Source organism: Pomacea canaliculata, linkage group LG3, assembly GCF_003073045.1.
Source record: "Pomacea canaliculata isolate SZHN2017 linkage group LG3, ASM307304v1, whole genome shotgun sequence".
In the NCBI taxonomy this organism is placed as follows: domain Eukaryota; kingdom Metazoa; phylum Mollusca; class Gastropoda; order Architaenioglossa; family Ampullariidae; genus Pomacea; species Pomacea canaliculata.
This window is the reverse complement of record NC_037592.1, coordinates 22,805,029-22,819,612: the sequence shown is the minus strand read 5'-3', so window position 1 is coordinate 22,819,612 and position 14,584 is coordinate 22,805,029. Positions and strand designations below refer to the sequence as shown.

The 14,584-nt window shown below is 42.5% G+C and overlaps 1 protein-coding gene across 1 annotated transcript; it reads right to left on the bottom strand.

The window, feature by feature from the left end:
- Positions 1 to 4,370: 4,370 nt before the first annotated feature.
- Positions 4,371 to 12,429, bottom strand: LOC112560906. The gene is made up of 3 exons (XM_025233017.1): positions 11,650 to 12,429; positions 5,916 to 6,098; positions 4,371 to 4,608 (listed from the first exon to the last, which is right to left on the bottom strand). Exons 1-3 carry the CDS (start codon positions 11,685 to 11,687, stop codon positions 4,491 to 4,493), a joined length of 339 nt encoding a protein of 112 aa, XP_025088802.1. The 5' UTR covers positions 11,688 to 12,429; the 3' UTR covers positions 4,371 to 4,490.
- Between the last annotated feature and the right edge of the window lie 2,155 nt (positions 12,430 to 14,584).

Here is a 14,584-nt window from a genome sequence, read left to right as displayed (position 1 = left end):
TCCCACCCTCTCCTGCGGAAGAAGCCGGCCATAACAGTAGCATTGAAAGGGACTGTATTCCATTATGGTAAGCTCTGCACATCAACAAATCGCCACAGCTAGGAAATACTCCACTGGCCAGATAACCACTATTAACATTCTCTCTGGCCACTGTATAACTTTTTTTTCCCCAGCAGCTGTAATCATCCAACTAATGGACAAGCAGGAATGAACAATGAAGGTCTTTTGTTAAGATCAGTGTCCTCTGGCAACAGCCAATCACCATTTAGAAGTTCTCTTAGTATCGTGCGCAAATCGGAAAAGGGAGTCGAGATGTATGCCTGGCTTAGCCTATACATTCTTTAAGTGAACATCTTCTACAAGCTACGAGATTCCAGCTTCATCGACATGGATAAAGAGCAGTTTTAATCAAAGAGAAGTTCTAGTTCTGACAAAGTCACTTTCACAGTTGGCTGCTTCACAGTTTCACGGTCATTTACCAAGTTTTGATGGCTGGTAGCAGAAACAAAGCAAAGCAAAGCGTGACATAGCTTGCTTTATTCACGAAGGAGTCCTGTGCTGTCTTTCTACTTCTGGCTCTTCTACTTTGTCATTGTACCAGTCTTCAAAAAGGAAACTGAGAGTCCCCAAGTATTTATAAAGGAATCTCTCTACTGAACACTATATTGTATGATTGACTGGAAGAAAACAAGATTATACCAGAATTACAAGGAAGATTTAGAAAGGGATGCTCAACAACTGACCACGTATTCTCATTGTATGCCATTGTCCTGAAGTGACTCGGTAATCCCGCTAAACTTTATTCATGCTTTGTGGATTTAAGATGGCCTACGATTCAGTCCAACACGCAACCCTCTTGAAACATGAAGTAAATCCGAAGCATCCAGACGTTTTATCACATCTCTAACGGCCTGAAGACACGCATCCGGACAAAAACTAAACTTACAAAGTTTTTTCACTGTCCCCGCGGTCTTTGACAAGGATGTGTTGCTAGCCCAACGCTATTCTCTGTTATCATAAATGATTAACTGCCTCGCTCATGCCAGAAGCTTGGATCCAAAATCAATTGTAGAAAAACTAAAGTAGTTGTCTTTAGGAAAGTGAGATTTGGGGGAAGACGGGAGAAGTGGTTTAGAGGAGAAATGGCCATAGAAGTAGTCAACAGCTACGTATACCTAGCTCTTACATTTACGACAACCATGAGTTCGTTTCAAGGTGCTAAGCAGTTGGAGGCCAAGGGAAAATACCACTTTCGATATAGTCACGATATAATTAAACAGAGCTTTTTAAAGCTTTTTGATACTGTGATCTAATCTACTTTTTTATTATATGCATCCGAAGTATCCTTCTCTTTGAATCTGTGATAATAATACTCGTTTGTCAGTTCGTCCGCCTGCTCGGGCAAGTTGTCTGACATCCTTCCACTCTGACAATTATTTTTACTTTTATCACATGCATTGTCTATTACAGCTCAATTTAACCGACACTGAGAAGTTAATCAAAGTGTAAAAATGTTGACATTTTGTATTCCAGCCTCCATCAGACTTCTGTTTGCCCCCGTTATGTACTATTAACAGGTAACACAGCAATTATGGACTCAAATTTGCTTTGGTGGTTGTAGTAGCAGGAAACGGAGCGATTACAAACACAGCGCGGACACGGTTCCACCCAGGGATCGTCTAACAAACAAGACATTAGTGGAAACCAAACTAGGGTTGCGTGTCTGACTGTCATCGGCTGATTGTCGTTTCGGTAAACATAATTATCTTCATGTTGCGGATCCCCCGATACAGTTCATTTGAGGGAAGTAACCCTCTCTCTCTCTCTCTCTCACACACACACACACATTTTGATTGTAATTAGTCTTTGTATATTTACATTCTTTGCATCGTTGTGTTCGATCTCCTGTGGATTATGTTTCTCGAATAAACCATTTTTCTAATGGGGAGGAGTGGGGTTAGGAAAAAAAGGAATAAGCGAGAAAAAAAAAAAGGAGAAAAAATGAAGAGTTGCTGGAGAGAGCGAGAGAGAGAGAGAGATAGCCTTAGCCTGAGCACTCAATGTCACCATCTTGGATTGTTTAGTAACTCAATGATGAAACCTAAAAAAAAACCTAGCTGGACTAGTCCAGGTGAGACATTCCTATTAGCCAGATATAGCTAGACACGTGACCTGTTTTTTTTTTTTTTTCTAACCAGATCGACTCCTACGCTGAGAACTGATAGATGAGTAGGTCGAGTAATTCGTTTGGGTGAAATTTTCTACCCTGACAGCGGGCAAGCTGTGTCACGACTACCCTCACCTTTTTAATAACTAAATACAAAGTCTGAAGTTATTAAAGCATATGACTCTATAGAAACAATCTTTCATCTGTCCAGTCGTGTTTGTAAATTTCCCCACGGGGTCAAGAAAATCTGATGCTTTGTCCAGTCCTTCGTGTTAGCAGCCTGAGTTCCTTTCACTTTCGCATCCGGGGGCTAATTACAAAACATCGTTTTTTATGTGTTTTTTTTTTTTTAGTTTTGCTTTGTGCAAGATAGACAATGTCTGTTGAAAGCAAAGTTATTAAGAGACTCGTATGAAATGACTAGAGTCAGTCTAATGTACCTCAGAACTCTTCTTTCCTCCTTTCTTCTTTAATTCTCCATCCTTCACTTCCACACTTTATCGCCTTACCCACGCTCTCTATTTGCGAGAAAGAAAAAAAAAGAGAGAATAGAAAGAAGTTGAAGCGCAGGCTCGTCCAGACCTGGACCCTTTTTTTCTCATTTTTTCATCTTTTTTATTTTCTTCTCCATGGTCTTGAGGTCCTGATTTTCTCAAGACCCGTATGTAACTACCCCAGCTTTCGCCACGGACCATCCTTCAACAGACTTATGTATAGGTCTCTGTCTGTTTTATGATTTTTACGTTTTATCTGCTGGCGCTCAAGAAAAAAAGCTCCTTTCTCATTAAAGTTCAACAAACAGTCCCTTCATAAGAATCTTTTCATGTGACATACTCTCTTTCTCTCTTTTACAAAAATCTTTTTCGAGCGGGCAAACAAACAAGCAAAAATACAGCGAAAGACCCTCTACACAAAAGATGGCGATGAAAGGTCATCGGCATAAAAAGTCTTGTGTGTGACATCACACACTGATCGATGGCATGGAATGATCTCCTGCAAGGTGGAGTGGGATCCGCTTTCTCGCCCAGTTGTATCCCAAACCCATCGAGGAAACAATTGATCACGAGGCAACAGTCGATTCCTCTTTCTCGCTGGCTGTCACGCCCGAAAATTTGTCAGGAAGACGAATGGAGTTGTCATTTCCAGCTCCAGCTGAGAGCAGTGGTGTTTAGCCTTCGCCGGCCTCTCTGCGGGCCTCGCCATTTTCCGCGGGAGATGGCAGCGGCCAATGAGGGCTTCCGGTCCTCCGGTACCAAGTAAAGGGTCCTGGCGCTGATTGGCTCTTCTTGTTCATTAAAGCCTCTTCGAGGACTGGTAAATGGATGGTTCTGGACTTAATATTCAATCTTGTTATTAACAGATTTTGAATATTCAAATTTCACTACAAATGTAAAAAAAAATAAGTCTTTGTTTACAGTAGAATTTAAAAGATTTAAAGGACTAGTGGGGAGAAACAGTTTTTTTTAATGATTGGGTAAAGTTCAGTGCAGTAAATTGCTTTCCCCCTATTCCTCTTCTAGTCTCGAGATATACACTTCAAAACGTCCCTGTGGACTGAAAAAGGTTAGCATCGTGATATCACTTAATTAAAGTATACAAAATCTCCCATTGGCTGAGGTCTTCACAACATATCTATGTCTATATACTGATGTCTGTCTTGCTCCGCTGTTTATATGCAAAGAAATGTTTCTAGGCGTGTCTTGAGAATGGAAGAATGTTCTTCACCCAGCTTTGTAGAAATAATATTTTGTACTTTGGTTTACTCAATAAATAGAAAAAAATTACACCTCAGTACTTTTTTAATACTCAGACTACAACGTATCAACATTAGCCCTCTGTTTTACCAATTAAATCTAATTTGAACTTCACAGTGTATATTAACTGTATCTAATAACAAATGCATGTTTTAAACAGAGCTATTTATTAATATATTTATTATTTGTCTCATTCGTGTTCGTTTTCATTTGATTTAGTCTTCATGTACACCACTTTATTTAATTTTTTTCTTCTAAAAAAGTTGCGTTGCTATTAGATTCATTTCCATGAGGAAGTTGATGTCTGTAAGTTATATATACATAGTTCGTCTTCGTGTGACCTGACTGCAGAACGTCGGCGTTAAACTCAAGGCAGTTCACTCACCGACAGGCTGGTTTTGTTAAGCTTTGCGCATGCGCAGTGCACAAAACCCTGAACATTGTTGCATTTTGCAAAGTGGTCTTCAGTCTGTGTGGCTCCATCAAGATGTGTAAAGAAATAGACAAAAGGTCATGCAGTAAGTAAAGGTAGACGGTAACCAGAGACCTACAGAGAGCAGTGCCGTCTGTCACGCGGCGACTTGCAGACGACCCGTGACCAAGATAATGTCGCAGGCTCTGAGACGCTTGGCATGGCGGGAATGATACTGCAGCCACAATTGATGCATGCAGACATGTTCAGGCGTGCTGTAACAGGAGAAAGAGATATTTCAAATATTCGACGATCTGTATGCAGTCACTTAAGACCTATAAGAAAAAGCTCATAAGTATAATTGAACATTCGAGTCTTATTATTTCATGTAGTTGCTGTATCCTTCTGTTATGCTCGGACTAATTGGATTTTGGTACTGCTGTCCTACTATTTGTATATTTTGTTCCTTAGCATATTTCTTCATGTTTCTTTTTTTATTTAAGATGTTCTAAATGGCTACACATAAAAGAAATAAAAAATTAATGTGGAATAAATTTTGACAGAGACGTAATTTTAAATGCCTTCCCTTCCCCCCCTCTCTCTCTCTGTGCAGCTGAGTGAGCGAGACAGCATAGTAGCCAAAAGCACTACAATATTTGTCTCCCCTTCACGGTAGACTTTCCTCCCCTTTTACGATGCTTTTTGATCTGGTCCGCAATCGCTCTGTGCGCTGACAGCCTGTCAGGCGAAGGACATCATACAAGCATCGAATACCTTTGCTAGTGAGCGATATAAAATGAAATCTCATTATCGTTTTTTATGATTACCCGTTGTATGCATAACTCGTCAAATGCACATTCCAGAGAACTGTTTACTCGAGAATCAGGGCTCTCCACGGTTTCGCTTCCCAAAGACATGAACGATGTGGACTTATCCGTGAATATACTGGCTCCCTAATGAACACGACACCGCCCACTGTCTGGGATAATGGCGCCACGCGCTACTAGACATTTTAATGTCGTATTGATCTCTTCTGGAGGCGCGAACATTACCGAGAGCGGGAAAAAAATGTACAAGTTCAACAATGATGCCTTTGTTGTCCGAGCTTTGCGCAGTGGCGCTACCAAAGCCGATGGGCTTTACCCGAGGCGTAGTTATTGCTAGTTAAACGAACCTTCTTATTGCATCAGAGCTCACATGAGCAGTCTCTTTATCTCTCTCTCACTCTGTGCATGTGTAAGAGAGACAGAGAGAGAGAGAATGTGGGTGCGCGCCTTCCTGACTCCTGGTCGGTATGTCTGTCAATAAATTTTCTTGTTCTTTCTCTCCTCCCTACTGTCACGCACGCGCACGCGCGTGTGGGTTTGGTGGCATCCCCACATCACCGTAAATCTAAGGGACTGCCATCAAAAACTATTACCCAGCTATTTTAAAATATTTTGATGCAGCGGCTAAGAAGGGTGAGGGGTGTTGAGAGAGTGAGGATCGCAATGAAGAGGGAACCTCTCAGGTATCTCCATGCGAAAAAAAAAAAAAAATGCCTCGTCTCTCGAGGGCCCCGTCACCCTTGACCTGACTTCACCTGCAGGTCGACCGTGAACCAAACCCCAGTGCTGGAGACAAAGGCAGATGCCGCCTCGCTGGATCTTCATGTGGAGTTGAAGGCTGTGGTGGTGCGGAAGACGCGTCAGCGTGAACTGATCCTGTCATGAGAGTGCCTTTGTGCTGTTCCCTCGGGTCACGATAGTTAGTCTTTGACCAAGACCTAGTCATTTCAAGAAAAAAAAAATCCGAAATTATCTGACAGTTTCCGATCATTACGTCCCTAGGGGTAATCATAAAAAAAAAAAACAAAACGATCATGAACTACCGAACTACTAGCCTCGCTACCAGTGCTAGAAAAACCGAGGGTATCCTGCCTTTTTTTTTTTTTTTTTTTTTTTCGTTTCTCCAGTGTATCTTATACAGAATAGTACACAGTCTTAGTACCAAACACTTTTTTAAAAAAGTCACAGCAAAGGTCTTGGCACACAGTGGAAGCAAAATATTCCTATTTAAAATGCAGATTAATTCATTTAAAAGTACTTAAATCAGATGTTTTTCATTTTAAGAATTATTACTGATTTTATTCAAACGCTTTTTTTAGCTGTTTGTATAATTGTAAAAATACAGTTTTATCTTAAACACGTGTTTAAATTTCCAGTCCTGTGAAAAATACAGTTTAATGGGCGGCTGTTTCAAGTAAGCAAAAAGAGTCTGTCTTCTCAAGAGTTCATCAACTGCTGACGTCGAGGTAAAATCAATGGCCTCAGTGGGGTCCCATAAGTGTCCATGGCATACAAATATACACGTACTCAATATTCTGTATATTTTATCAACAAAAGTTGGCTTGCAGCTCATGTCGAAAGTGGTAAATGCTATTTTGAGAGCCATTTGGGTTGGAGGGAGGATGGAGTAGGGAACGGCAGTGCTCTAGGAGGATCTGCTAGATGAGTGCCATTTAATGGCGCGGATGCAATCACCGTGTTCCACCAGAGTAGTTTCCTCTTCCGGGAATGTCTCGATCAGAATGTACGACCACTCTGCCACGGTGTCAATTTGGCGCGATTTGGCGCGTGAACGCGATCCGCCGTGAGAGCTCGCCACCTCACCAGCTTCCACATCTCTCGTGGACCTAACAACGCCGCAGGCCACTTGGCTGCGCACTCCGGCCAGTCCACCGTTGCCAGGATGGTGGATGGGGAGGCAAGAAAGCCAGGCTCGGCTGCTTCCTTCTGGAGCTGGCATGATGGCGGCCTGGCCTCGTATCTCGAGCTTTCCCATACTTTCAGAATCTATGGGTGGCTTTAAATGCCCTCGCTGACACCGAGGACAGAAAAGTAGTGTGTAGATTATGGAAGGGCCTGGATATTTGCGGACACTTTAAAATATACCGATAGTTTGGTATTTTGAGTTGTTTATTGAATTAGACAAAAAAAAAAATATATTGATGAAGAATGGAGGGGTGGGAGTAAGGATTTTAAAAAAGTAATTTAAAACGACCCTTCGGTTAAATAAATATGTTAAAAGCAAGATCTGAACCATTTATGAGAAATAACTAAAATGAGCTGGGCTACTTTTGAAAAAATTAAGTTCTCTGGCCTGTTTGAGTAAGACAAAGATTTTGGGGTGTTTATGGGTTTTTTGTTTGTTTGTTTGTTTTATGGGGAACGTGTCTCTTCCTCAGTGGTACAAACCACCTTAAGTCTAGCTTTGATGACCAATGACCGTGAGAACGTGTTTTCTTTTTTTAAGATGTAATAATTCTTCATTTATTCTTCGTCGGGTTTGTGGTAATGGTGTAGAGTAGGTTCTTGTGTATGTGTGAGTTGGTATGTTCCCAAATACTGTGTTTTGAAGTGTTTGTATATTTATGTGTAGTTCTAGGTATATGCGTTTATAGAATTCAATTATAACTCGATTTGCTTACAACTGGATTATGTTTACAGTAGTTTAAAGATGTTGTGTAGATACATTGGCAGTTACTCACAACCGTGCTGGACTTATTCACGCGATAAAGAACCAATCAGTCTCTCTCTCTTAGTTCAAACAGTTATGGAGCTGCTGTTATCACTTCCGTCTGTTGCAGAAACCTAGTAGTCATTTTTTCAACGGAAGTCAGTACCCTCCATTTTCTCCCATTCTTAGCAAACGATAGGGCTAGATGGACAGTGACGATGAAAAAAAAAAAAATAATAACGTGAAAGAAAAAAGGGAGATGAAGAGAAAAGGACATTCCGGCAGCTCACAAAACGACCTTTCCAAGTGCTTCATGTCAGATGCATTTCTTGAAGGAAAACTACTCCTTTGAAAAAAGGCAACTGTGTCGTGAGCACTGCGCATTGATAATGTGGCGTGGTGTGATGTGACAGGCCTTTGGTATCCACAGATCAAGTGACAGCGAGGCTAGTCCTTCACGACGACCGACGACAGCGGAGAGGAACACTCGCTGTCGTGCACCAGTGTTGAATAACTCTCCAGAAACTGTTTAAAACCCGATGGACATCGGGAAAGCTCTATGTCCCCCTCCTCCCTCACCTCCAGGACGCTGCCGACATTTACAGCACTCGCTAACAGTTCTTGCTGCTGGCCGGCAAACGAGCGGCCACGAATCTTGTCACGTGACATTATCCGGGCCACTTGAGCTGTGACGTCCGTGGCAGACCAAAAGCGCAATATGGTCGTTCGCCATCAAGCTATATGGAATCCTTTTGGGGCCGCTGTCAAAGGGACCAAAGCTCAACAAAGAATGGACCTCTCATGGAAGGCAGGAGGAGTCATTACAGGGGGGAGCGCGGAAACATTAGACGTGTGCAAATGCGTTTTTCTGTGGTGTGAAGTGGCTGGAAGCTGCCGCCGTCCTCACTGGGCTTTTATTCCTGCCCAGCTTCATCTTTACTTGGCAACTTCTCCGACTTCCGCCTGAGTCACCCGAGCGTAGATTGACACATATCCGTTAACTACTCCTGTAGATCGATAGTGGGTGGATAGGTGGAGCTACTTGGACCGGGTGAGATGCGGGTGGGTATCGATAGGAGGAAATGTATACACGCAGAGAACAGGCACCCGCACGCGTGAACGCACCCGCAACGATCTCTGAATTTTAGTTTCAAGGATCATTGGAATTTCTTTACTCTCCACTTTTATTATAATACTTAAAGTGTTCGTTGTTGAAAAGCCTGATGGGATTGCTCGATTCAGCAATGAGCTTTGTCGTTTGGACTAAACATCAAGCGCACATCTCTTGAGTGTTGCTTTTCCCAGCTCTTTGATTTTCTGAACAGGTATGAGATCAGAAAAGTAATGACATACATCAAAAATGATGTTTTTCTTCCAATTAATCATTTGCTGTTAATAAACTCCTTTTTACAAGACTCCATCATCATCATCATCATCTTCTCTCTAGTGCTTGCTTGGTGCGACTTTCTTTCCTTTCCATTTTTTCTTCGCTCTTCTTTTTTTTTTTAATTGTTCGTCATTTCTCTGTGTTCATTTCTTTCTTTTCTTCGTTGGCTTTCTTTTCTTTGTGGATTTTTTTTTCTTGCCTAGCGTCTGTCAGTCTTTGTAGGTGCGTGTCACTTGGAGCTGCAAATTGTAATATGTTCGTCTTGCGCGCTCTCTCTCTCTCTCTGCCCTTTAATCTTGCTTCGTTCTTCTCAAAGTTGACCAGTCGCCGTCCTTGTCCTTTGATCGCATACAAAGGCGGGTCGTCTCTGGTTCATCACGGCGACGGAGGCAAGCACAGTTTACTTCATTTTCTCCTTATTTTCACCTGGTCTCACTACGACCGCGCGGCCGTCGCAGCAACAGGCCTAGTGTCTTTTGATACCCTCCATTCAGACTAAGAAGATTGGCCAACATCGCTTTGACCTGGGAGAGCAGAAAAGTTACCTTAGCGACCTGGAGTCACGTACCTGTGTTAGTTTGTGGGTCACGCAGGTAGACCGAGAGGTGATTAACTAGCCGTGGCAGGTAGTGGGGATTGGGACAGGAGGAAAAGACGCTGAAAATTCGGTTTGCCGCATCATAAATCTTAGGACTATCTATCTGCAATATTTTTTAATTTGTACCAGAAAAAGTAGTCGTACTTCTATAGTAATTGTAGAAGCTTGACAAGAATAATACTAGTTGTCGGAGTTTAAGGCTACGTCAGCGGAGGAAGAGAAAAAGATGAAGATGCTGCTGCTGCTGCTGCTGCTGATGCTGATGACAAAGATAATGATAGTGATCACCGCTTCTCTCTAACACTGCAACAGTGGAACCATGAAGGGAGGGGGACAGAAAGATCGAAGAAGATGGCTCCCACACCCGGCAAGGTGACAGCGAGAACTGTCAGACCCGGCGACATGAATGTTTGTCGTGGCACTGGGAGGGCGACCGGCCACAAACACGACCCCCGAGTATCCAGACGACCCCTGGCGCGCATTCCGTCGTTAAGAGCTCTCGGCTCCGCCAAGCTCGCTGTCAGCTCGAGTGGACTCAGCTGCACGTGTTTGAATAATTATGTAGAGTCAACCCCGGAGTCGCCGAGAGATGAGGACTTGGCATGAATAATGGATCAGTGGAGCGGTGTCACTTATCGGCCGTGATTTAGCTGAACACCCGGCCTCCGGCCTACAGGTATCACTGGGTATGAAGCCAGGGTAAGTCGCTGCCCCAGAGGAAAAATGGAGATAAACTCAGGAAAACTAAGAGCAAGAGTCTGGTCTCTAGAAAGGTGTCTCAATGATAACATTGATATACAAAGATGTAGGAAGTAAGAAACAAAACTAAAGCATTTTCAGAAGCCGGGATCACTCCTTAACAGCAAGAGTCTTAACCCATGAAAAAAAAATAATCAAAACAAGAACAACAAAAAAAAAAAAAAAAAACAACAACAACAACAAAAAACCAAACAAAACAAAAAGCAACAACATCAAAAAACAAACAAACAAAAAACAATGACAGTTAATAGATATTAACGAAAGACAGACGAGTGAGTGAATGGGTGAAAAAGGATGTGGGAAAGTGAGAAAGAAAGACATGCAGCACGCAGGCATCAGCTGGATAAATTTTCATTGCACTTCTAAAATATTTCTCATCTAAATATTCAGTTTAATTCCCTTAATACAGTATATTAGTATCTTACATCATTTTTATTATTTCTGAAATGTAATTCTTCTTCTGTATTTAACTTTTCGTAATAAGTGCTTCTGCTGGTCATGACTACATCCCTCTTCTCGGCATGTCTTCGCCAGTCCCTTCAGGTGTCTGGAATAATGGGGTATTATCTGTTGAGTTATGGTTGATTACAAACTTGTAACATCTGATGCTTCATCATCATCCCCGGAGCTAACTGTAAGAGGTTTAGAGTCGCTCTTTACAAAGAACCGAGGTGGTGCGAACTCACGGACAGACACTCTGCTTAAAAATTATACCTCAGGACCTTCTTCATCAAAGACAGATCATCCGAATATGTAACTGAATCTGACATTTTTATGGTCTTCATGTGAAAAGTTTTAATCTCGTATTCGCTGATATGTCTGGCGGTTTAGAAAACTTTTTTAACACCCAGGTTCTATTTTGATTCCACTCCCAAAGTAGGAGGTAGCCTGGAAACTGCTAAAAAGAAAAAAAAAAGAAATATAAAAAAAAGACGAACTTCACTTATCAGACAAGATTTTTGTCACAACCTCGTGCTTTGGCCCTGTTTCATGTAAAATGACAGCTGCTGCACTCTTTCTCGAGCATCCTTTCAACCTCGCTAACATGTGATCGGTGTTGCAGTGTTAACCTACCCCTTCCTCATCTCCAAGCCTCGATGATCGTCAAACATCGTTCAGTCACCATCGGCCTCACTCCTTCTGCTTTAATGATGCTGAGGATCCGTCTGGGAGTAGACACCGCGGTCGCCTCTCAAACTTCACGGCCTGTCGTATATCGAGGAGGCTGACTCACGCAGATGACTAGTCAATCTGGACCTTTAATATGTTTGGAAAAAAAAAAAAAAAGCCCGCATCGCTGGATGGGCTGTCAATGCCAAGCATTCTGACAACGGCACGTCCCGCGCATGCGCCCTGGCGTGGAAAGCGCGTGGCGAGATTTTGCGAGAGGTCATATCTAGAAACACCAGGCGGCGCTCATTTGCTCCGTCCCGGAGTTTAATTTTTTGGTCACGTGACAAGAAGCAGACTTTGCTGTCAACTGGTTCTTCCTCCGCCAGAAATCTGCTTCACATCCGCGATACACGAACCCGTTAAAATCGCATTTTTCTACATCACATTAAATCAAGATTTTTTTTTATTTCTTTGAAAATGTCACTGGATTATTTTTTTTTTTTTTTTTATCTCATTGCTTTCGTTGACTTACAAATGAACCTGCTTTGAATATCTGATATCGAATTATCTGCTATTTTGTAACCCACCCATCCAGTTACCATCGTGTCATGTGTCATGGCGTGCTAATCATCTCCAGCCTGCAACAAATACTGATATTGTGTTTAAATTGTGGTGATTTGTCTAAACAAGGAGGTTAAACAACAAATAAAAATAGATCATAGGGCTAGGCGGCTCACTGTGTCTACCGTGATGTGGAAAGTAGCGTTCAAGCCTCTCCTTTCACCTTTCCTGAAACATCAGGTGACAAAGTTCGTTTGGTAGGCAGGTAGGAGTATCTAGTCTGTCTTCAGTGATCCTCAAATTCACAATGTCGAAAAACGAACACAAGTCTTCGTTGTAAATAAATTTTATTTTTTCTGTGAAGAAGATTAAACTTGAACTGTTCTTCTGAAATATGTAGAAGATATAGTGCACACAAGAACTGCATATAGAAATCATTAGCATGTACAAATGTTTGCACCAGAAGCAGAATCAAAATGAAGCAACGGAAGGATAAGCAAAATCAATCGACAGGCTGAGCCTTACATAACAACCCTCCCCTTAAAAAAAAAAAAAAATACAGATGTGGAATGAAATCTCTGTTTTCCAGCATTAAATGGATTAGAGACCAACCAGTCAGAGAAAACAGGTTTTCTGAATAATTCAAAGTATTTTCGTGTACCGGCTCTGGCACCTGGCTGCAGGCGGATGTACTCTTCCTGACAAAACAGACATCGAGAGATGTACTCCTCAGAAAACTCTTACTCCCACCCCCACCCCACCCCTCCCCCGAATAAACAAGAGAGCACTCTCACACCGTAGAAAGGAATTGACTGTAGAGACGGAATGTTGCAGACTTGCTTCGCGTGGCACCCAACTCCAGAGATGAAGAGGAGCTGAGAGAGAGAGAGGGGGTGGATGAAGGTGGGGTGGATGAAGGTGGGGTTGGTGGAGGGATAGTTAGTGGATAGAGAAGCTTGCGGGGGATCTCCTACAAACAGAGGCTCAAGCAAGTGTGTCGACTGCAACAGTATCCCGGCTTGTCGCACGCCCGGCTTTACGTGACTTCACGTGACAAGGGGCAGTTAGGCGGTGATCGGGATGCGCAAGACCTGACCCCTGACAGACATCTATCCTTCCTACCCCCTCCCTAACCCTCGCCCTCCATGGAATGTAGCGTGCCATACCAAGATAAGATGTAAGACGAACGAACAAACAAAATGACGAATCGAGATATACTCCGAGCAGGCAGCAAACTCTCGACAATGATCTGGTAATCTTGGAGAAACTGTATTTTTGTTATTGGCATTTGGCAAATGTTCAATGCTGGCCTCTAAGTGACTTTTCACTCGCTGGATACAAGCCACGACAGCATTAAAAATATTAGCTATATGAAAGCTTGTAAAGGCACGCGGACCCAGAAGGGTGAGAGTAAAATATATCAGGAGACAGATGGAGGGGCAGCGGAGTGTTCATCTTTCAGATTCTCAGTCAGGCGGACGCCGTGAGTAGCGCTCGTTTGTTATCTGTTGAAAGTGGATCCTGAGAGGTCACAGTTCAATTTTTTTTAGCTTTTCTTCGTCGCATCGTGAGCAGGGTATGTCAGAGGCAATACTGTACCAACAATTACAGAAAATGTAAAAGTTTGGCTCAACGACGCATGACTCTTTGTTGTCAGACTTGGGTACTTATCTTCATGGATATAAAAAGTACATTATAGCCTTATAGGATTAGCTTGCATTTTCCTTTAAACTTTGAGAAACAACTCCTCAAAAGCTATCTTGTCATCTTAGCCATGGTGCTGCGAGTGTAACTTTATCCATGAAAGTGATCCTAAAGTATTACGATTAAAACTTTTTGATTTACTATATAGAACGTAATCATGCAGTCGATCCTCAGTCCAAGCCCATCAATTTGTTGAATTCAACTGAAGTTGGCAGTATAATGTTTGATACTTCTCCGAGCACACTCCAATAACATGCGAGAGCCCTGCGAAAAAGTTGCGAGAAGACTTACATTGAAAACACGAGAACACGAGAGGACTTTGCAAGAATAGGCAAAGGTTGGAGTGTTTGGAGAGATAGCTGTGGACGTATTAAAAAATAAATTATCCAACGAGCATAAAACAGAATAAAGAAACGCTTTTCGTGTATGGACCCCACCCAGCCACAAAACAAATTTCAGAAATCGAACCTTAGAGGAGAAAAAGATGACAAATACGTCCAGCGTCTAACCAACAGGTCGAAGTGCCCTTCTGCTTCCCTCACTGCGGTCCTCTGCAATTGAAAAATCACATTCGATGCCAAGATGGAGAGTTGCGTGCCCTGAACACTGCTCCAACACGCGGGGGCGCTGT

Coding starts and splice junctions, on each gene's coding strand:
- LOC112560906 (XM_025233017.1), bottom strand. CDS start 11,687: ATGTTTGACGATCATCGAGGCTTGGAGATGAGGAAGGG. Junction 6,099..11,649: donor GGCTTGGAGATGAGGAAGGG/GTAGGTTAACAC, acceptor TGAAATGACTAG/GTCTTGGTCAAAGACTAACT. Junction 4,609..5,915: donor GGTTCACGGTCGACCTGCAG/GTGAAGTCAGGT, acceptor CTCCTGTTACAG/CACGCCTGAACATGTCTGCA.